Source organism: Cygnus atratus, chromosome 14, assembly GCF_013377495.2.
Source record: "Cygnus atratus isolate AKBS03 ecotype Queensland, Australia chromosome 14, CAtr_DNAZoo_HiC_assembly, whole genome shotgun sequence".
NCBI lineage: Eukaryota > Metazoa > Chordata > Aves > Anseriformes > Anatidae > Cygnus > Cygnus atratus.
In genome coordinates this window covers 1,667,206-1,689,822 of record NC_066375.1, presented here as the reverse complement: position 1 = coordinate 1,689,822, position 22,617 = coordinate 1,667,206, and the positions used below count along the sequence as shown (strand labels likewise).

Sequence of the window (22,617 nt, the reverse complement as noted above, 5' to 3'; positions counted from 1 at the left end):
CGGCCTCCCGCGGGCGGTGCTGCGCCATCCCGGCAGGATCGATGCGCTCGCTAACTACGCGGAAACGGCAATCGTTTAAAGGCTTCCTGTGGGAGAGAACGTGTCAGTTGAGGTTTCGAGGTGGCCAAGCGTTCAGGCAAACGCTAAGTGAATTGAGAAGGGCTCCGTAGGCCCAGGAACCTCCACGTCGTGCCGTTCAGCTCCCAGCACACGACGCTACGGGCTGACAGCTCTGCGGGGACTGAGCCCAGCCGCAGGAAGGGCAACACGGGCAAGTGTCTGCTGGGAAAGGGGCCGGAGACTTCTTTTTTTTTCCCCCCCGCCCTTCCTAAGGGGACTGTCTCAAGGCACAGGCAGCCACTGTGCAGCTCGGCAGGCTCCTCGGGGCACCCAGCTCATTCCCTCGGCTCCCGCTCCCCGCTCTGCCCCGAGCGCCACCACGGCGAGCAGCCCGCTCCGGGGCAAATCACCCGGTTCGACTGCTACGCTCTGCTGCTTTTTCTTCCAGACAACAAACGGCAGCAGAGCCCAGCACAGAGCAGAAGCCTGCGACGCCGTTTTGGAAAGGAGGCCCACGCTGCCTGCCGACGGCTCTGCTGGCGCTGAGCGCCCGCGGCTCGCAGGAAGGTTTCCAGGCAACAGGCAGCGCCGCTCCAGCTCCTAGAGCAGGCTCCTGCAAGGCACGGCAGCGCCGAAAACTCGGTCGTGCTTCGGCCGGAGGGAGCCCAAATGCGTCTGCACAGGCCGTCTTTGCCTCTTCTTTTCAGCGTTTGGTTGCTGCTGTTGCGGGACAGGGGTGCGCTCACCCCACCGGGCTCCCCGGCTCGCCAAGTCACCACACCAGCGAGCCAGACTTCGGGGAATGGGTTTTGTCCATGACCTTGAAACGCACGGCCTCCTTTTATTCCTGGAGGCAGCGACAACAAGCCGGACCAAGCCCAAGATGCCGCCGATCCCAAAGCTGAGCCCCGTTTGCTCTGCCCGCAGCCCGGCTGTCGCTCAGGCTCCAGAGGCACCGTGCTGCTGCTGCGGCGTGAGGGCAAACAGCAGCAGCGACTGCGAAGTAACAGGGCCGAGGGAAAGAAAACGGAGAAGGTTCTCTCCGTTTGTTCTTCCCATCCAACCCACGAAGCACACGAGCTCGGCAGCCTTGGGGACACGAGCAGTTTTCCTGCGCAGAGCTGTGTGGTGCGCCCGCCTGGTGCGGAGCGGAGCCCAGCCGCCCCAGCAGCGCCCGCCGCCCCCTCCTGCGGCACCGGGACGGGCCCGCCGGCCCCTTCGGGCAGCCCCTGCTCGCCCAGCCCCGCTCCAGGACAGCCCGACACGGCTCACCTGCTAATAAACCTGCAAGGTCACGCTCAGAACCGAATTCCTGCCGGCAGATGCAGCCAGCCCGCAAGGCTCGGCGTACGCAATCGATCCAGAACACGAACGCTGCAATAACGAGGGCAGCAGTGAGGCAGCAGCGTGAATTTTTGTTTTGATGTGTTGTGAAACAAGCCGAGATTCCAGCGGGGCTCTCTCTCCCCGTTTGTTTGCTGAGGGCCAGGCCAGCCGTGTGCTCACCTCCCCAGCCCACAGCAGGGGCAGGAGGCCAGGGCAGAAGCAGGTGGGTTGCGCGGCACAAGGGTTACGTGGCACAGCCGCGAGGGCTCGGCCCAGCGGGAGCCGAGCAGAGGCACAGCCCTGCCCTGCCCGCTCACACCGGGCTCCACAGCACCCGATGAGATCCAGATCCTCCATCTCACAGCCAGGAGAGTCGCTCTCCCGCTTCTGACCGGGCGGCAGAGCCCATCCTGGGGCTGCAGACAACCGAGGGGCAGCCGAGCTTCCCGAAGCCCACGCGGTCGTTTTGCGGCGTGGCAATTCAGGGCTCGTGATGGCTCTGAGCACAGACTCCCACCGCGAACAGCCGCCGCAGCCCTGAACGCCGCTTCCAGTCACCAGTGGATCCCGTGACGGGAGCTACCAGGGCTCTACCCGGAGCCGCGGGCAGCTGGCCACCAGCCACAGCCCCGGAACACAATGCCTTCTGCCCCCTCGCCGCAAGGGAGGCGAGAGGAGGCAGCGGAGAAACCAGCAGAGAGACCCGTTTCTAGGAGTCTCAATCCACGTCCCCGCAAGGTGTCAGAGCAGTAACCACGTATAAACCAGGCTCCCCTGGAAGAGGCACTGGTTAAAGAAACACAAGAAGGGGCGCAGCCTGCGGCAACCGCCACCGTGCCAACAGCTCTTCAGAAATATAAAAATAAATCCGATCACGGTTTTCCTGCTTCACCTCCAACTTAGCACCGGTTTCACTTTGCACCGTCGCATTTTTCAGCGACCGCTCCCAGGAACAATGGCTCTCCTGCTGCCCACACAACCCACGGGGGACGTCACCGGCTCCGGGCCCAGCCGCTCGCTCGGCACGCCGTCCTCCTGGAGAAGCTGACTGCTCGTGGAGGTGCCGCCCTCGCTCTCCTTGCTTCCATGCCAGGAGCAGACTGGAACTTGGGCATAAAAAACCATTCTGACATCGGCTGTTCAAATAATAAAATCCTTTTTTTTTTTTTTTTAAATAAGGCAATTGGGAAGCATCACCTCTCAAATAGCCTCAAGGAGAAGTGTCCTTCGGCAGCCACACGCTCGTGTTTGCTGCCTGAGGCAGCCCCCAGAGCTCTGACCTCCTGACGGGAGCAGGTGAAGGCACACGTGTAAGCCAAAGTGTAAGCGAACACCACAATCACAAATGGTGATAAAACTATTTATTTTTTTAAAGCAAGAATTCGGCACGAAGGAGTTGTAAATCCTAGCCCCTGCCACAGCAGGCTCTGTACGAGCAGCTCGTGAACAGCTCCGGAAAACCGAGAGTGAAAACTAAAACCTCCAGCGTTTGTCAGCTAAAACACCAACTGAGTGCAACTCCTGGCGCTCACCCCGAGGAAGGAAGCCCAAAGGCAGCCGGGAGCTCCCAAATGCTCCCCCCGGTGCCCCCGCAGGTCCTATCCCCTCCGATTTATGATCGAATCGGAAGACAAAGATAAAGCAGCGCTAGCAGACAGCTCGCAGCCCCCCTAGACTCAGCAAGAGGAAGAGCAGGGAAGCTCCAAGCCCCCCGCTCTGCGGCCGCAGGGTGTCGGGCAGGGCTGCTGCCGGCAGGACACGGCAGCCGGTGCCCAGCACAGCTGGGGGCTTCTGGGGGGGCTCGGAGCAACGCTCACCCCCTTGCTTCCCAGCCCACGATCCGCCAGCACAGCAGTGCGTGAAACAGGAGGATTAATCCAAATACCAGCGGGGTTTGTAGGATGCTGCTCCCTTGTCTCCCGAGTCCTGGAGCCAGGACGTTACCGAGCCCTGATGCGGGGAGTCTCGGTTACAGCCGAGCACAGGAAGGCCTGACCGAGCTCCGGCTGTTTGTTACGCCCGGGTGGAGCGGGCTGGCCTCACCACCGCGGGCAGCCGAGCAGCCGCTGGCACGGCCTGGCCCTGCTGGGAGCGGAGCTGCCCCCAGAGCTGCTGCAGAACCCAGCCGGGACAGCTCTGCCCCCGGCCCCATGCGTGCAGGGTCCCCCGGCAGGACCCCACAGCAGGGCTAGCCGTGCGATGCCCGAGGGGCCTCCCCAAACACACCTCAGTGCAAGACTCCTCACGGGGCGCTGGGCTTTTACCCACGTGCCACACGTGAACTGAGTCACCGAGCAGCCGAGCGCTTGCCCCGAGACCTCTGGGCAAACAGCGTCGGGAGCCAACCCCAGCGCCTCCGTCCCAGCAGGCGCTCCCTGGGGCTCGGCCCAGTTTCGGGAGCAGTGCAGAGAAACCTGGCGAGCCACCCCTTCCGCATGATCCCAGCCCAGCCCCGAATGCTCTCTCAACAGAAGGCGCCTGCCACCAGCAAACAGACAGCAGCAAGCGCAGGCCCAGCAGCACGGACCCAGGTTTTCACCAAGGAATTGTTTCTTTGGCCAAGCTCAGCAGCTGAGGGGTAGTAACACCGCATCTGAACGCTTGAAAAAGCACCTTTACGGGGTTAGCGGCGTCCAAAATAGATCACACATTTAAATAGCATCTTCCTTGCACGTGCAGCAAGCGTGACCTGGGGGTGCCCGTGGTGCTGAAGACGAAAGGGAGCCCAGCTGCAGCTGGGCTCATCAGCAGAGACCTCGGCACCTCTTCAGCTAACTCGCTGCACACCAAGGCCACCAGTCTCAGGCAGATTTGCCGAGAGCAAGCACCTGACCCGAGTCTGACAGCTCTCAGGCACGTGCTTAAGATCAGCTGAGATTCCAGATCCCCTTTGTAGAGCACTTTGTAACGAGCCAGAGAAATGGGGGGGGAAGAAAAACTGGGAGAGAACTTCAGATGGGGAGTTTATGCCGATTTATTATGCTGATTTACCACTTGTCTTACAACCGCAGCCTGCTGTGGCTGAGCTGCTCTGCTACCTTCCACTCCAGTCCACCCTGCTGGCCAGACGGGACGCTCTTCGGATGGTGTGGGCAGCTCTGCCTTCGCTGGGTCTGGGCAGGGAGGGCAATAGTGTTTTCCTCGCTGTGGCAGCCACAAAGAATCGTAAGCCGTGACACCGTGATGCCTGACGCTCCATCGGTGGCGGGGAAACCCCCAGGGACCTTCACATCCTGCTCCTTCCCAACGCCCTGCACACCGCAGCACCCCCACACCTGCGCGGACACACGGCTGCAGGCAGTCTAGGAGCCCCCAGCCCGCAGTGCGGTCCCCCAGTGGGAACCTCACGCTGAGGAAAACAATCGCCAGCCCCCCTTCAAACCGCTCCGCTAAGAATGCCAAGAATTTTCCCAGACACTCGAGCCTTTATTCGTGTTCCTCCCAGCTGCACTCCAGGCGGGCAAAAACCTCACTGGAGAGCCCAGATACGGAGCCACCACCAAGACGCGCCCCATAAAACGACGGCCACTCAACAGCACAGAGACAGGAGGCTCAGAAGCTGAGGCTCTCCCCTCAGGGCTAACTCAAGGTTACCCTGCCCGAAGCGATGCGTTTCTTGCAGGCTTTTGGTCCCGTTCTCAGGAGAGATGCACGAGCCCTGAGAGCAGGGAGGGCAGCGTGAGCAGCAGTACTCAGCATCCTGGGGAAAACAAAACAAGCAAACACCACCACACACACCCCGGAGCAGCGTCGGTGTTTCAAAGAACCCCGTATGTCCTGCGCTGGCCTCAGGGCACAACAGGCACCGCTGCGCATGGAGAAACACAGCGTGCTGAACACGCCGTGCTCACCTACCCACGTGAAGGCAGTGAGGAATCCAAAGCAGAAAGCAAAATTCCTTCTAAGGAAAGCGCTCCTCGGGCAAGCTCCTCGACTCCTCTCCTGTGCCCAAGCTCCTGGTGCCAGAACGGAGCCTCGATTTCCACGGCACGCCTCGTCCCGATGGCGGCAGCCAGCCAGGTAATGGTGCTCCCTTCAGCGCCTGAGAGCAGCCAGCCCAGCTGCAGGCACTGCCTTCGGCCTCGCCTCGGCAGCCTGCCTTCCTCCCAAAAGTGAAGCAGAAGTCCCCCCCACAGCTACAGAGCCACGCGACTTGGCGCTGGCTTAACACACCAGCTCTGACTCCAGAGCTAGGTTTGAAGGCAGCGTACAGCTCCTCGTTTTCCCTTCCACAACAACGCCCGAGATGACAGCCACAGCCTGTGAAGGCAACATCAGCGGTAATTCTCTGCAAACAAACTGACTGCTTCTGGCTGAAATTCCTCTCTCGAGTTTTTTCTACCAAAATTCCACACGTTTCCTTCCCATAGCCTGTTTTTTAACCATTTCCCTAAAACATCTGTGAAGTAATTTATTGGGAGGGCTTTCTTAATTAAGGAAGGATTAAACCTGCATTTTGCCCCGTTGCAGAAGCCCTGGGTGAGAGCTCACAAAGGAGCCAAACATGCTTTGCGGGCATTATGCACACGGTGCTTTGCAAACATGAACACAGCCTCTGAGAATGAGGAAAGCTGGTTGAAGCCGAGACTGTGGAACGAAAAATGAGAGACATTTCCTCTAGAATGACCTCAAAGGGTGAGAAAGTTCAGCTTTTCAGCAGCCTGAGAACTCCAGCCCCCCCCCGAGCCATTCAAAGCCAAGCGGAGTCCAGAACACAAACCCAGCTTTGCCTCCGGCCTGTTTACACAGGACCCCAAATGCAGACAAACAGGAACACATCACGCTGCCCCAGCTCCTTTCTTTTTGAAGTTACCCATTCACAGTGTGCTCAGGCTTCTGATTTCACGGAACTTCACAATCAGCCAGGTCTGACAGAAGACTAATCCCACCCCCTTATCCACCTGGAGACTTCCCCATGCTCACCAGAGGTGCTCCCAGCTCGTGGTCATTTCCTTGTGACCGCGAGGAAGAGGAGCAGACGCCTTTCCTGGTTCCACCCGGGGAAATGCGAACACATGTGGGACGAAGCCAAGAGGGAAATTGAGCACCTGCCCCTACGAAGTGCCATGGAAAAGGTTTGGGGCCATTTTGGGGGGGCGTTAACACGGAGGAAAGGGTCCGGATCCCCACCGTGTAATTGCCCAGCTGCTGAGCAAGCCATGCTGGATATCAGCCACCGTGATGATTTGTTTTAGTTACCACTGAAAATAAACATGCCTAATTCCCACATACATCTCCAGAACTTATTGCCCGATTACAAAAAAAAAGAAACGCTATTCTTTATATTTTTAGACAAGGGAATAGGGACATTCTAATGGGAACCCAGGAGCTGGGGTCACCACTGTCTCCTTTTTCCCCCCCGTTTCCCTTATGCTGCCACCCTACTGCAGCTCCCAAGCAGCACTCCCAGCCGCTGGACAAGTCTCTTTCGGGACACCGCCTGGAAGACAGCAGGAAGAGAAGTTTTACATCCCACGGGCACGCAGCCCTGAGCTAAACCACAGCCACCACGTTAACGAGCCGCCTGCTGGGTAGCCGAACGACGCAGCCTCCAGGAAGCTTCCAGGTGCGTTAGCACAGAACACCTTTCATCTGAAGACTCGAGGCCATGGAAAAAGAAAAAAGAAAACCTTTACCTGAAAAACGTACATGGCAAAAGATAGGCTGAAGGGGCTATTCAGTCTCCGCGAAACCACAGCATAACCTGTGTTCCCCAACAGGAGCTGGAACACCTTTGCTGCAGAGGCAGGGGAAGGAGAGCGCCCCTGCACAGCGCAGCCTGCCCGAAAGCCGCGGGATGTGTCCCGGCCCCGGCTGCAGCAGGAACCGACTGGCACGCTCCCCGCCTCCCGAGGACTCCGGAGACGTTCCCCGCGTTGTTTCCTCGCACTTGTAACGCGGAGGTGGCACAGGCTGGGGGCAGCACCTCAGGCAGCAGCCAGGGAGGACGGCAGCAGCCCCGAAGCCCCAGCAGGGATCCAGCACAGGCGCTCTCGCCTCGCAGCTCCCCGCTGCGCTCCGGTTTTGGGGCTGCGCGAGGCACAGAGAGCAAGAGCCGGGTGCTGGCCCTGAGGCAGGGTGCTCCATGGGAACCTCTCTCGAGCTGTTTGACATCTCAGGAATTTCGCGTGTGTGGGAGACGGACGCTTCTTGGCTTCACAAAGGAATCCGCACATCTAAGCAAAGCGGTGCCTCCAAACCCCTGACCCCACGGGCCCCGGCCAGCCGCAGGCCGAGGGCGATGACCAGGGAGGTACCTGAGGAGCCCTCCCAGGCACAACCCACCCCCAGTCCCCCAAAATCCCCCCGTCACACCGCTCCAGGGGGTGCCGACTCCCCGCCTGGCTCCACTTTGGCACCCAAACGCCACGTGCCGGAGGCGAGGCCGCTTGCACCGGGGGAGAGGCTCCAGAAGGAAAGCGCGACCGAGGAGGAGCAGCCCTGGACTTTGGGATCATTTTTCTCACTTGGGCTGCTCTGGGACTTTTACGTTCCCTGAATATTTGAGTCTCCCTCCGGCACTTTTACGATCCCTGAATATTTGAGCGCCGAGCTTCAGGTACGAACCTCGGAGCGCGCTGCAGCCGCAGGTACGTGGCAGAAGTGAAGAACAGGCAGGCTGGGCGTCAGCTCCTCACAACAAGTTCGGGACGGGACAGGACAGGGTTATTTCTGAGGACCACAACTGACCCGAAACCAGCAGGGCAGCTTCTCCCATCCACAGCCTGGAAGGTGCCGAGGACAGGTGCTGGTAACCGAAGCTAATCTCGTGAGCACAGCCCCACCCTGCACGGGCGGGGTGGAAGCGCCCTGCACTTCTCCCTCAGCCCCGTGGCCTCCCAAATTCCTCCGCTCCGTTGCACAACCCGGGAGAAGCCACATCAGCATCACGCCATTTCGTCCCCTCCCAGCCTCCAAGCCAAAGCAGCACGGGAAGGAGAGGAGCACGGCAGCCGCTCCTGCGGACGGACAAACACCGAGAGCACCGGGCGCCGCCTCTGGTGCCTCGAGCCGAGCGGAGCGGGGACAGCGGGGGCACTCGGAGACGGGGCTGCGTCCCTCCCCGCAGCTGGCGACAGCGCTGGCATTCTCCTACAGAAGATAATATTTAGGCAGCTTGTGGCCTTCCAGCAGCGCTGGGGACTGGCTGACAGCTGCCACCACAGCACTGACGACGAGTCCTGACGCTGTGCCGGCCTCCTGAAAGAGTTATTCTTCGGGCTTTCGTTTGTTTTGCCGACGCAGAGGGCACACGCGGCCCCAGCATTTGCCAGCTCACGTCCCTCCACCCACTGCCTCGGCGCTCGCCACGATTACGAGCGGTTCAGAGCAGCTCCGCAGCTCCCACGCAGAACAACATGTTGCATCTCCTCTGCAAGAGGAAGGGATGCTCCGGATTCACCAACAGCACCACAGCGGGGAGGGAAAGACTATAAAAATCTTCTTCTGGGCAACATTTGTTCCCAGCACATAGCCTCAAAATAAGCGTTCAGCTGCAGCGGACTGTGGTTGAGCCAATTGGGCCTGCGGTCGCAGCAGTCAGGGCTGGCTTCCTGCAGAAGCACAGGCGAGCCTCCCAGGGAGGGACTGCAGGGATTGGAGAGGCAACCACCAATTCGCCTGCTCCAATGGAAGCCCGTTTCCCCATCCCGCCTTCCCAAAAAAGCTCACGCTGCAGGCAGAAGAGCCGGCCAGGGCACAGAGGGAGAGGGCTGCTCCCGCTGGGCTCGCTTCCTGGCGCACGTCAGCAGCTCAGGGAAAAATCTGTCGCTTCTGTTCAGCGCTGCATGGGGGAGCACCTGGATTTCTCCCAGGGAAAACCCTTCATAGAGCTAAAGGTAAAATAACTGGGGGAAAAAAAATAAACGTACACAGGAAATTTAACTCTGGAACTTCCAAATGGTGCCAGTGGCTGGGCAAAAAGCAAGGAGGGGGGAATGCCCAAATCCAAGCAAACCCCAGTTTCCACTGGAACTGAGTCACAGAAGCATTTCCCTCAAGAGCTTGATTAAAACAAGATGTACGCCTATGTTTAGGGCCAGCAGCCACAAGGCTTCTGGCAACCACCCTGCCATGGCCACAGCACACAGAGCTGTCCTCAGCCCGCTCCTCACACCCGTCCTTCACGTACCGCTGACCCCTCGCGCACCGGAGGGGTGTAAGCCTTGCAGTCAGTAAGAGAGAACAGGAGCTTACAGGAAACAGCAGCAATGCATGAAGTTTACCACAACTCGGGCAGCTCAGAGCTGCCCCTCCCTCCACAAAGTCAGGGCAGGACACGAGGCAGGGCTGTAAATCGGCTTCTCCAGCAGGTAACGCTCACCTGTAGCTGCCAAACAGTCCCCGAGCTGCTCGACAGCTTGCTGCAAGAAACAAATCTCATTGTCCTTCCGGTGAGGAAGACGTTACTCATCTTCCCTCTGTGCAAAGCAGTGGTTTTTCTGACAAGATCTACTATGAATTAACGCTTCTCGGTAAAGCGGCCAATAAAAGCCAAGCGACTGACAGCTAACGTGAAGGAACCTCGGGGCGGCAGGAACGCACCCACCCTGTGACCACAGCTCGCCCCCGGCTGCGTGCGCGCATCCCGGGCCCTCTTCACCGGGCATCAACGGTCACAAAGCCCTCGTCCGTGCACAAAATCACAGCACGCACACCAATCAGCCGTGAATCTTCAAAACGCACGGCATCACGTTAAACTTATCTCAGCCCAACGTGGAGGCTGAGGCCACCTGCTCCTCCTCACGTCCCTGCGTCTGAGAGCACGCGGCTGCGCCTCCCAGCCGGACGTTTCATCCAGGCCATTACGGGACCGGTTCAGGGCAGCGACGGGCTTTACTTGAAAACAGAAACCAACAGATTTGGGGGGTTGCAAAAGCTTCACAAAAGCAAAACCATCTCACAGTCTGGGTCTCACATCTCGTCCCATTTATTCTCCTATGCACCTTCAGTTGCTTCTCCCTCACTTCTTCAGTGCTCCTGCCGTTCCCTGATGTATCTCACGTGCTTTTTGGCTTCCACTCGCCCAGGGCGGCTGGGCTGTTACCCACTCAACGTACCGACTTCCTTGCTAATCCTGCCAGCGTCCGCTCCAGCAGCCACGTGTGCTAGCTCAGTTCTGTCCAGAAGAGGCAACGGAGAAGGTCTGAGCTTGACGATAAATAAAGCGTTTCGTAACTGACCCAAACTCTCATACACATAGCCCAGATTACATGAAGTCAGTACTTTCTGTTTGAAGCGGGCTGTTAGCGAGTCGGAGTGTGATGAGAAGGACTGCAAGGAAGACAATCAGGTACGTAGAACCGACGCCTGCAGACCGAGCCCCGACCACGGCAATGGTGAGTCACGTTCTTGGGGCAGACCAGCAGAAAACTTCAGCCTCCAGGGGCCGAAGCTGATCTCTCTCACAAGCAGGACATTCACAAAAACAAAGGCTGTCCTGAGCACCGCTGGTGTGATTCTGCTGCCTCTGAGGCAACTTTCTACAGGCGAGCTTCCTCTCATTTGCTTTTGTTGGTCATTTCCAACAGCAGCACTTCAAGGGAACTTTATTGTGCTGGAGACAGAGGCATTCTGGAGGACTGCACAAGGGCAGTGTGCATCTGGGGAGTTTTCAAAACACATTATCCAAACCTAAGGGTCACCACATTCCAGGATGTCAGTGTCAGCTGGACGCTTAAAATAGCTTCACCAATCTGAATAGCCTGAATTATTGGACACCAAAAACCTCCTTTGGAGGCTTTTTCAACATTATTTCCCACTGCAGATACAAACAGCTGGTAAAAATAAATGAATTTATCATCAGTTCTTGGCAGTAGCAAACCATCCCCATTCAGGCTTTACGCTCAGGAAACAGAGGCACAGCGCCATGAAGTGACACCAAGAAAGCTGTAAGCCCTACAGAACGAACAGCTCGGAACACCTTCATCCTGAGGCTTCCGTGAGTCTGCTGGGGGAGCGGCAGCAGAGCCGAGATGTGCACAGAGGATGAAGGAAAGAGAGCAGCTGGGACAGCCCTCTGCCCTACATCAAATGGGAACAAGATGCTGCTCTCCCCGCTCCTGCTAGGCCCAGGGTTCCAGGCAGAAGGGCAAACGAGGCCAAAGGCAGAGATCAGCAGGGAGGTGCTCAGCGGGCAGATCCCTACAAACCCACCCTAGCTCCCTGCACAAAGTAAGCAGATTTTCTCCTAATGGAGCCGGGCGCTGAATTCATGCTGGAGTGCAGCCATTTCACTTTGGTGCTCAGATGGGAGCCAAGCATCTTCGGGAACTTTTAGTTAAAACAGAAAGAAGTGACAGAGCATTGACGTAAGCACACCAAGCAGTGCAGTACCCGCACCAAAGAATCCGCGATTAAATTCAATTTTCTCCCAGGCTCGGCAACGTTTAGGCTCTGGTAGCACCTCAGAAAAGCCGAGCAGGCACCAGCTGGCACAGCAAGCTCGCAGCAGCAGCGGTTACACGCGACACAGACGCAGAAAGGGCTGCACCACAGGGCACGGTTACGGTGCCTCCACGCTCTGCCATGAGTTCACCTCCATCCCCCTGCCCGGGGGCTGGCAGCAGAGGCTTTCCCAGACCCGCGCCCACAACCAACTTTCCGCTCCGCGAGTTTTCAGTCGCTTACAGCCCTGCAAATCCATCCTCGAGCCGGAAACTTTAGGGCCGGGACTCAGCGAAACGAAGCGGGGCTCGGAGAAGCTCGGCGAGGAGCAGCTCACCGACAGAGCGGCGGCGGCGGCCACCTGCCCGCGCCCGGGACCCGGAGCCAGCGGTGCCGCAGCGCCGCGGGGACACCGAGGGCCGGGCTGCCGCCGGGCCGCCACAAGGAGCCGCGGCACCGGCGAGCCCAAACCCCGGCGGAGGGCGGCCGGGGCCGGGCGGGATCCCCACGGCGGCCCCGCTCCCGGCTGCCCGGCCCCGGCGCGCAGCCCCCGGCCTCCCCCCCCGCCCAGCGCCGTGTGGCGGCCCCCGGCCCCTCGCGGCCCGGCTCACCGAGAAGCGCTCCAGCTCGGTGGCGGCCATGGCCGGGGCTGTGGCGGCTGTGCCCGCCGCGGGTGGCTGCGGCGGAATGGCTCCAATATGGCCACCGCCGGGCACGCCCCGCCGCCGGCCGGGGCGGGACGGGGCGGGACGAGGCCGGGGGGAGCCGGGGGGAAGCCGCCGCCGCCACGGCCCCCTCACGGCCCCCGCTCGGCCGCGGCCTCCAGCGGGCACCGCGGGGCGGAGCGCGGCCGGGCCTGGGGGCTCTGTCCTGGGGCTGGGGCAGGCCCGGCGGGGCCCCGAGCCTCCGCCGGGGCCGGGACCGGGGCGAGAGCGCGGCTGAGGGCTCGGGGCCGGCCTGCAGCGCTTCCCTGAGGGGAAGGGGCCGAGACAGCGGCCCCCGGCACCAGGGAGCAGCCGAGGGAAGGGCCCTGCGGGATGCAGGTGATGGGCACGGGTGTGACACGCGCAGATGTAACACACGCGGGTGTAACACACAGGTGTGCGCTGCCCAGGCTCAAGGCACGCCCAAGCCTTCCAGAAGGCCACAAGATGCCACCACACCACAGCCCCGAGGGAAGGGGTCAGCCACTGGAGCAATGGCAAAGCCGCAGTCCTGGTGCAGCTTTGGGCCAGGAGGCTGGGAGCTCGTTGCCGTTACGCTGCCTGCTGGTTACAGGAAGGTAAAGTCAAATAAGAGCACCGACAGACTTCCTTCATCGTTCCTTCCAGCAGGAAGCACAAAGCCAGTCCCAGAACCTTCACCTTCGTAAGCCACGGAGCCATTAGTATTTCACAAGCCGTTAGCAGAGAGCAGCGTTTTTCTTGCTTTCTGGTGCCCTCTGCTGCAGTGTACCTACCAAGGAACAGCTGATCAGCGCCACATGTTCGCTGTCACCCAGCTGGTCACTACACCAGGCCTTCACCCGTCTGCTCTCCTGGTTTTGCCCTAGGCTTTCCCTACTCTTTCCACCAGCTTAGCCCCGGTGCCCTTGCCAGAGCGTACCCCTGGGGGGAACAGGAGGCTCTGCGGCACTGAAGGAAGCAGCAGTGAAGGGATGTAACCGCCTCCCAGGGACCCGACAAGGGAGAGCTCACCTGCACAGCTCTGGCCGCAGGATTCCTCCTCGTCTATTCAGGTGCTCCCAGATCACCTGCAGCAGGAGTTCCAGCATCCTGCACAAAGGCCACAAATACAGCCGTTACTTGATTATGATACAGTTAAACCTTCAAGCACCAGCCCAATTATTAGGGAACAGTGAGCAACCTTGCTTAAGGCCCTTTTCCCATTTATTTTCAAAAGGTTTGCCAGATTTCAATGTTTTTGGCAAGAGAAGGCAAAGGAAAGACAACCAATATCCCAGTTCCTTTACATTCATCATCCACAAAAACACAGTCCTTGGAGTGCCCTAAAGCAGGACAGAAGCATTCAAAGACAACCAAACCTCAGCAAACAAATTAAAACAGAACTTATGCTTCATTATAATACTCTATGACCCGCACTCCATATTAACTTCCATCTTCTCCCTTACCAGCTATTTACAATCTTTCCAAAGGTCTCTTGCTCCCACCACAATATAAATAAATGAGACCGTGCTGCCCTAGCAGGCACTGAGTTGCGGCGTTGCAGCAGGTGTGCAAGATCATGTTATTTCTCTACATCTTCCCAAGGCTCCTTAGCATCCACGTAAATCATGCTGCAGGAGCTCTGGGAAGCGCTGTTCAGCCCAGAAGGGGGCTGTGCTTATGCGGGAAGAATAAAACAGGATATGAAAATTAGATGCACATAACTGAAGGGAGAGGGCAAGGGTCACCAAACGCAAGCGCTTAGAGGCATAGGAGATTAGGAAGAGGCTGTATTCTCCCCTGAAGCAATTTCAAAGCATTTCTGAGGAGGTGTTATCCAAGTGATCCGCTTTCTGAAATATGATAAATCTAGTGCAGTTAAGAAATGTTGGGTTTTTGTCCTTCCTGAGTAGAATGCCTACATCCGAATCAATTCTACTAATCCATACCCTTGTTCTAGTTAAAGACAGGTTGCAAAAATGCTGTACTTCTCTAAAGAGGGCACTGCTGAACACCAGATGCCAGAATTCAAGGCATAAAGGAAATTCCAAGACCTTGCAACAGATCAAGGGACAACACTGCTGCTGCTTGGCTCTCAGATTCAGCTGTGATGCTGACGCCTACAGTGGCAGTCCTCCCTGCCTTGTCTGTTAGCAAGCCACCAGCAGGGAGCAGATCTCTGTCACAGGCAGGCACGGTGTAAAAGCTTAGAGTTATTTTTAAACACCTTGTTATTCCAAAAAATAATTTCAAAAGTTCCAGGTGCGTAAAAAACGGTCTCAAGAGAATTGTTTTTGGTGGCTCCTTTAACCGCTAGGACATCCGTTGTTATGCAAATTGTTCCTAATGACTCAGGAATTAAACGCATATTGCAGTGGAGCTGGATGCTCCTGCAAGGATTCTAAACTCAGTGGAATATTTGTACCTGTTAAATGCACCGTGAATTGTCTACAGGCAGAGTGAAGAACCCAGGCAGAGCATACAACAGACTGGAGAGGCGTGAATGTGTCCATCCCACCTCTGTCCCGGGGAGAGGGAAGGAAAATGCCCCTCCCTGCACGACCGCTGGTATGGCAGCACAGTTCTGGCGGTGGGGAGATCAGTAGGTGCTGCTTCACGTTGTGACCTGGGTACAGACAACGAAAGTGGAGTTAAATAAGTGCTATCACAAACCTTTTTACTTCACATGCAGCCTCGCTGAGTGACTGATCATCCTCCTGTCACACGAATACTGTAGCGAGTCCAAGGCCTTCTGAAGATGGCTGTGTCCTTCAGGGCTGAGGAAATTCCTTGATCTTCAGATCCAGGTGGTGCAGATAAACAAACTCTTTCACATTTCTCAACACAGGCCAGAGGAAGTAGCTTTTTGGTAACTATTTGTCTCTTGAATTACATCCTCCTGGGTAATTTTAGAAATGAAATGGTTTCACAGTTACTCTTTTAGCAGCACAACCACCAAGAACTTCATTAAACGTTCATTGGTTATACCGACAATGTATGGGACTTACAAAGATTTTCTATAAAAGTACTGTCCTTCTCAGCTGAAGTAAAGTCGACAGGAACTGTAGGTCCATTTCCCCGGAAGTGGCTGGAAATGGACCCAAATTTCCCTGCTTCCTAATGCTGAAGGGCAGTATTACCACACTGAACTCATGCCAGGTTTGCATTACCCTGTCAGAATCCCATCAAGTTCACAGGCACCACCTGAAAAACAGGGGATGTTTGGGATGGGTCCTTTCAACATCTGTGTGGAACAAGCAGTATTTCATAAACACAAACTCTGAGATGCACGGAAAGCTGCATTTGAACGGCTGCTGCTGAGAAACAGCCTTTGAAGTGGTTACTGAGGTCTTAAGAGTTACAGCTGAATTTTGCTCGTTCGTCAGAAAATACCTTTTCTCTGCAAATTATCATCTCCCTCTGCTCCCCCTTCCCACCCCTTTGCAGACTTTTGCTCAATTGTTTATGTATTGAAGGTTGCTGCATTTTGCCAAGGAACAAAGGAAGAGCTATTTCCCTTCACAATGCATGCTCTTTGTTTCACATGAAAATATCAACACAGAAACTGAAAAATCGTGAGCTTTGTCATTCCATTTGTTCTGGGAGCCCTGATTTCATTTCAGAGGAAAATAAGTTTGCCTTGGGGGACAAATCCCACCCCCGGTCAATACCACCTAAGCCCCACCTTTCTGCAAAGCAGCAGCACGCCATCCAGCCGAGACTATCCTAATATATTCCCTTTTTCTTCCTCTTTTGTTTCCAGCGTGGCACCTTGCTTTCCTTCTGGCCCTGAGAATACCATGGGGGAAGGAGCAGGGCCTGGGACACCACCTCGTTCAGTTTTGAAGTGTCACAGAAACAACTTTGCTCTGAGTCATAGAAAGGTTTGGGTTGGAAGAGACCTAAAAGCCCATCTAATTCCAGCCCCCTGCCACGGGCAGGGACACCTCCCACCAGACCAGGTTGCTCAAAGGCCCATCCAACCTGGCCTTAAACACTTCCAGGGATGGAATACTGGATACTTTGCTTGATCTCCCACTTTATTTCCTGGGTTTGCATGGTGTGAATAATTGCAGCCATGTAACCTTTACCTTCCTCCCTTGACAGGGTGCCAAAACAGCCCAGGCTCTCTATGCAATTCACTACATTGTCATGTCAATAGCTTGAAAGTTTGTGAAATTTATTCCTGGGAAAGGCAACACTTCTCAGCGCAAAATAGAGGCCAGCTCCCTAAGGCTTATGACACAGAATGAGCAAGCTGCAATATTTGTGTTTAAAAAAAGTAGCAGTAAATTGATTTAATCGTGGGTTTCTGTACGTTGTTTTTGTCCCAGCCAGTAAATTAGAAATATCAAGACATGTAACAGTTGGCTTGAAATCTCCTAAGAAGCAGCCCACAGCATTCCGTAAATAGCCCCACACAAAATATTTGCTTTATAAGTTTTTGGTGACACAGAAAAGAAGGTAAAACTTCTCATGTTTTTTTAAGGCTGGAAATTCCAGATGACTGATAAGCATAACGTCCATGATGCTCTAAACTCATTTATTATGTAAATGAATACAATTCATTCAAAAAGCTTAATTTCTGCTGCACAGTCTGATCAGAGTATGACCAGCCCTGAGTAAAACAAGAGAAGCTCACTGGGATCTGGTCCCCTGGACTTGGCACTCAGCCTGAAAGGTGGGCAGCCAAAAGACATCAGCAGATAAGGGACAACACCGGCAAAAAGGATGGAGAGAGGGAAGTTGGGGAAGAGACCTCACACCACCGACTGAAAGACTGTGAAAAGGAGCACAGCCATACGGCACAGGCTGCCCACAAAGAACGAGGAGAGCGTGCATGGGGCAGGTGGTTGGCTGAGTCACTGGAAAATTACCTGGAGAAAGAGCTCCTCATAACAAGGCGCTTAAACGAGAGGAACCAGTTCGCGCTTGGCATGGCACGAGGCGCACTTGTAGACGTCCCTTTTCCTCTTCGGTAACCTCCTGGGGACGTGCCTTCTCGCTTCGGGGCCACGTGGAATGCCAGGACCTGCAGGGGGGAAGAGCCTCCGTAACAGCCCTCCTCTGGGCCCCAGAGAGGTGGTGGGACCTCGGCCACAGCAAGAGGCTTCCTGGGGCACGGAGGGCCCTCTGCAGGAAACCTTTTGGGGTGGGGATAAAACAGGGGGAGCTGGCAGCACCCTCGTGGGTCCCAAAGGATACATGGGTGCAGGGAGCTGACGCCTTTCTCAGGACTGTCCACGCAAGCACAGTACCCAGCACCTCCCTGCAAGCACCCACAGAAACACTGCCGGAGCCGTGCAGTCCCCTGCGTAGCGTCAGCCCTAGGACAGAGCCTGCCGTGCTTGAGCCAACTCAAGCAACAGGAGCAACTCCTCCTGAAACATTTGTAACATAAGAAAATGCTTTACACAAAAGCCTATTCTTCTGAATTATTTTCCTTCCTCCTCTTGCTCATTTGCAGACATGAACTATAATCCTAGGGTACAGCTGAAAGTTTGCAATGCAGAAATCATGGACTGCTGAGATTTTCTTATGCCTGCAACAGATTCTAGTAAGGAAAAGAAATCAACATTGAAACCAAAGCATAGCAATTAATTTTTGGATGCTTGCTCATTATTAGCTCTCTACAGTAGGCAAGGCAGAACTGTGGGATGCCGTAAGCTAGAAGGCATTGCTAATACACCAAAACACTACACACTAGCAGCTCCCTCGGCAGAGGGCGAGGTTACTGTATATTCCACATCTAAAGGCAGTAATAAAAGGTGTGCGATTCACATGGAAATACTGAATTGCTACAATCAGCATGAAGATTACATGCTATTATGTGAAAGAACAGAGCAGCAAAATGATTTTGAGGAACTGGCTCGGCGCCAGCTTGTTAGCAAGAGATAAAATAGCTTTTCAGAGATCTGCACAAAGATGGAGCGAGAAGGAGAAAGGCTGCCAAGCAAAGACTGAGCAATCTGCAGGAAGAGGCTCTCCCACCACCAGTAATGGGTGTGAAGAGGCAGAAAGGAGGTCAGCCTCAACGGGAAAGCAGAGAGGTACGCCGCGTGGAGATCACTGCACCTTGAATTGCCTTCAAAATGGAGACTTTAGCACAGGCTGATACTCCATTTTATTCAAGCTCCAAGATGGTGAAAACAAAAATCTATTTTCTGTTTTGCTCATCCATCCTTGTGCAGTTACTTTTATCTGTCTTCATGCCACACTGACTCTGCTCATTCCGTGTTCAGTCGCTCTTGCTGTTTTCCTAGACAAACCGTTCAGTCATTCAGGAATCAATTTAGTGATCTCAATTGCAACACTCAGCTGAGGAGAAAACAAGTTTGCAGGCTGAACGTCATCTCTCCAGCAGGTCTTCAGTCCTACTCCTTCCCCTGGGGAAAAGACATTTGTCTGAGGTTTTTTACTGTAGAATTGAGAACAATAATTATGTTAAAAGAAGCGCTTAAGCAGAAGTAATTGATATGGCAGCACAGTTAGACAGCTTCTCTCTATGAAAAGAGAAGGTGTCTCCTCTCTCGGATGCACATGAATAGGTGCGGGCATGCTGTGAAGGTTTTGGCATTTATAGATACACATGGACACGTGTGTACGGTGCAGATACGATACGGATAAGAGATAAACATAGAGGATATGATATATAGCATCACATGTAAGTGAACTTATTTCAAAACGCTGACCCATCCACCTATCTTTGACTTATTTTCAGGTCACAGACGCTGACCCAAAGGACTCGCAGCTGAGCCCGCAGAACAAGGGAGGGTTTTGGGGACCACAGAGCTGACCCCGCAGGGTGGCTGCTATCTAAAGCTGCACCAGCTTGCTGACATCGAAACAAAACCGATCATTTTAGACAGCTGGAAGAGGAATAAATCAACAAAGCGTGTGCGCTGCCTACGGAGCAGGCTGAGGGGGGCCCTCACCCACACGGCTCTCCCCGGACACGGCCCGCGGGGAAGGCTCCAGGGCTGCCTCCTGCCTGCCCCGGAGCCCCGGGGCCACAGCAAACTGAAGTCCCCCCCCCGGAGCCCGGCGGCCGCGGCTCAGGCCCGCCGGGAGGCGCAGGAGCAGGGCGGCGGGGGCCTCGGAGCCCCCTCAGGGCCGGGCCCCTCACCTGGCGCCGGGGCCTCGGAGCCGGGCGGTGCCCGCGGCCCAGCGCCGCCCCGCGGGGAGGAGACAGCGGGGCCGCGCCGCTCCCCGCCGGAGGAGGAGGAGGAGGAGGAGAAGGAGGAAGGCGGGCGGGGCGGCCCGGTCACCTCAGCGGGAGCGGCCGCAGGTGCCTGAAGCCGACGGACCCCGGGCGGCCTCCTCCCAGCGCAGGGCGGCCTCCCTCCGCACCGGGGGCCGTCGGTGGAGCTCTGTCAGCAGCGGCTCGTCCACCTGTGGCGGCGGCGGCGGCGGCGGGATGGCGGAGCTCGCCCTCAGCCCCGCCGCCGTGCTGGGCTTCCTGCGGGAGCGCGGCGGCCGGGTGCGCAACGCCGAGCTGGTGGGAGCCTTCCGCCCGCTGCTGGAGGCCGCCGGGGACGCGGCGGAGCGGGCGGAGCGGCGGGAGCTCTTCAAGCGCTCGGTGAACGCCGTGGCCGTGGTGAAGGAGCGCGACGACGGCAAGTTCGTCGTCCTGCGGCGGCACCTGCGGCCCGCCCCGCCGCCCGGGGGCGTCCCGATGGACGGCGGCGGGCCCCCGCCTCAGGGGCGGCTCTCGCCGTCGCCCCCCGAGGAGCTGCGCTCGCCGCCCGAGGAGCTGCGCTCGCCCCCCGAGGAGCTGCGCTCGCCCCCCGAGGAGCTGCGCTCGCCGCCCGAGGAGCTGCGCTCGCCCCCCGAGGAGCTGCGCTCGCCCCCCGAGGAGCAGCCGTCGCCCCCCGAGGAGCAGCCGTCGCCCCCCGAGGAGCTGCAGTCGCCCCCCGAGGAGCTGCAGTCGCCCCCCGAGGAGCAGCCGTCGCCCCCCGAGGAGCAGCCGTCGCCCCGTGCCGTGTCCGAGCTCCGTGGCCTCTTCCAGAGGAGCGGCGGTGGCGGGGTGCCCCTGCCCGCCGGTGGGTCCGGGACCCGTCGGGAGCCGGTCCCCAAGCCCTGCATGCTGCCCGTGCGCTGCGTGCCGTCGCCAGCCGCTGCCCCAGAGCAGCCCGAGGAGCCCGGAGCCGCCTTGTCGCCCTTGCCAGAGGAGGACGAGGCCGGGTGCCGCTCGCCCAACCTGCGGCGGGTCCCCAAGACCCCGCGGGCCAGCGAGGAGCCGGCGGCGGTGCCGCTGGAGGAGGCCGAACACCGCTGGCTGGTGATGGCGGCCGAGGGGCAGTGGTCCCAGCAGCTCCACGGGCTGCTGCTGGGCGATGCCAGCCTGGCGGCCCGGCGGGACTTCATCTCGGGCTTCACCGCCCTGCACTGGGCCGCCAAGAATGGCAACTGCGACATGGTGAGGAACGTCATCGAGGTGGCGCAGAAGGAGGGGACTCACGTCGACGTGGACGCCAGGTCGCATGGTGGCTACACGGCGCTCCACCTTGCCGCCATGCACGGCCAGGAGATGGTCATCAGCATGCTGGTCCGCAGCTACCACGCCAAGACCGACCTGAGGGACTACAGCGGGAAGAAGCCACACCAGTGCTTGAGGGAAGGGGCCTCCATTGCCATCAGGCGCTTGCTGGGGGACCCCAGCCTCGAAACCACTGGGGGAACCTCCCTCCCCATAAAGAAAAGCACCAAGATTGCTGCTTCCATCTTGAGCTCCACCAGCACTTTCCTGGGGGTCATATCCGATGACATGGCTTTCTACGACCTCACCAAAGGCTTAAGGAAGCCTTCATCCCTGAACAAGCTCCTGGCTGCCACGACAGGCCCGAGGAGGAAGCCAAAGACCAGAGGGAGCTTCCCTTCGTATTGTTCCCTCTCTGAGGTGGTAGAGGAGGAGGAGCAAGAAGAGGTCATTGTGAAACGCCGGCCGGTCTCTGAGCTGTTCTTTGGCCACTAGCCTCTGCCTTCTGGGGATCGGAATTGTTCAATACTGTGACTGGGGGCCTTGGTCTTCTCTTGAAGAAGTAAATTGGATTTCTTCTCTCCACGTCTTTCTTCTTAGAAGTAAGTTCAAGTGAGCCAGTAACGGTCTGGCTCAAAGGCCGCCAGATGAAACCCAGTGCTCAGAAGCCTGAGGAAAGGAAACTGCACAGGGAATGTTACAGATAGCCCTTGTACCATGCTGATGCATTAAGACCACAGACTCTGTGTGTAGACAGGTTAAAATGCTTAAGGTGCAGCTTTCTTGGTCTGTGTTCCTCAGCTGAAGAGCCAAACTAAGGTAAAGAACTGCATATTTTACACTGTGAACAGCAGCCTGGTAGCCGGCTGCTTTAACACGGCTTGTTATCTAGCAGGCTTGCATTAGAGGAAAGATGCATAGTTTTCTATGACGTTTCTGAATGTTTTGGTAACAGAGGAGGAATATTTCTATTTTAAAAATGTGTATTTTCAAATTGTGTTTTTTCAAAACGAAATTTCTCACTACCAGAAATACTAACATTAATTGTTGCCTAAAGCATTTTATTAGATTAAGAGGTTAAAAAAGAAAAAAACCCTCGTTGTTCAGTCACTCTGACCTGTCTACCTCACTGTGAAGCCTAGGTTAGCTTTTTCCCGCCCCCCCCCACCCTCTTCCTGAGGGAGTTTTTGACCAGGTGGTACTAACCATGTCTCAAAACTGTGAATGCTTAAACTGACTGTAGTTCTATCGCTTAATCTGAATGAAAACCTTTTTGATGTTTGAAGTGAAAAACCAGGACTCGGATCCTGTGCAGTATGAGCAGCCAACTGGAAACAGAGTTAGGCTTGTATGTCTGATTCTTTTTATTTAAAATCTGAACCTTGATTTTGGACTACTTACAAAGAATATTTATAAAAAGATTGGACTGTGTTCCATTGGGTGTTTCATGATAAAATGTCTGCATGACCTCTTAAAGTAATGTATATCTCAACAGCATGAATCACTGATCTAAAACTTACTTTTCTTTTGTATTATAATTGTTTTATAGAGAGAGAACTACATGTAGCTCCAAACAGCATGCTAACTGCAAGCAACATATTTGCAATGAGATTGTTATTATTTTTTAAATTATTTGGCTAAATTTAACCTGAAATGAAGAGGCAGAGCTAAGAAGAGAAACTGGTTGCTTTGCACAGTCTG

The 22,617-nt window shown here is 56.4% G+C and overlaps 2 protein-coding genes across 5 annotated transcripts in view; one reads left to right on the top strand and one right to left on the bottom strand.

The window, feature by feature from the left end:
* The window catches only part of SEPTIN8 (septin 8), a 32,134-nt gene extending 19,640 nt beyond the window's left edge, over positions 1-12,494 (bottom strand). For 3 of the 4 annotated variants that reach the window (XM_035560587.2, XM_035560586.2, XM_035560588.2), the window contains exon 1: positions 12,384-12,494. In XM_035560587.2, coding sequence (XP_035416480.1) covers positions 12,384-12,413 — 30 coding nt within the window. In that variant the 5' untranslated portion in view covers positions 12,414-12,494. Of the gene's footprint in view, positions 1-7,953; positions 7,973-12,383 lie in introns of those variants that run through there. The other variant, XM_035560590.1, reaches the window with a different exon arrangement.
* Positions 12,495-18,436: 5,942 nt separating this feature from the next.
* On the top strand, positions 18,437-21,411 carry SOWAHA (sosondowah ankyrin repeat domain family member A). Its single transcript, XM_035560579.1, has 3 exons — positions 18,437-18,487; positions 19,765-20,171; positions 20,403-21,411. The coding sequence occupies exons 1-3, from the start codon at positions 18,437-18,439 to the stop codon at positions 21,409-21,411; spliced, it is 1,467 nt and encodes a 488-aa protein (XP_035416472.1).
* Positions 21,412-22,617: the final 1,206 nt, after the last annotated feature.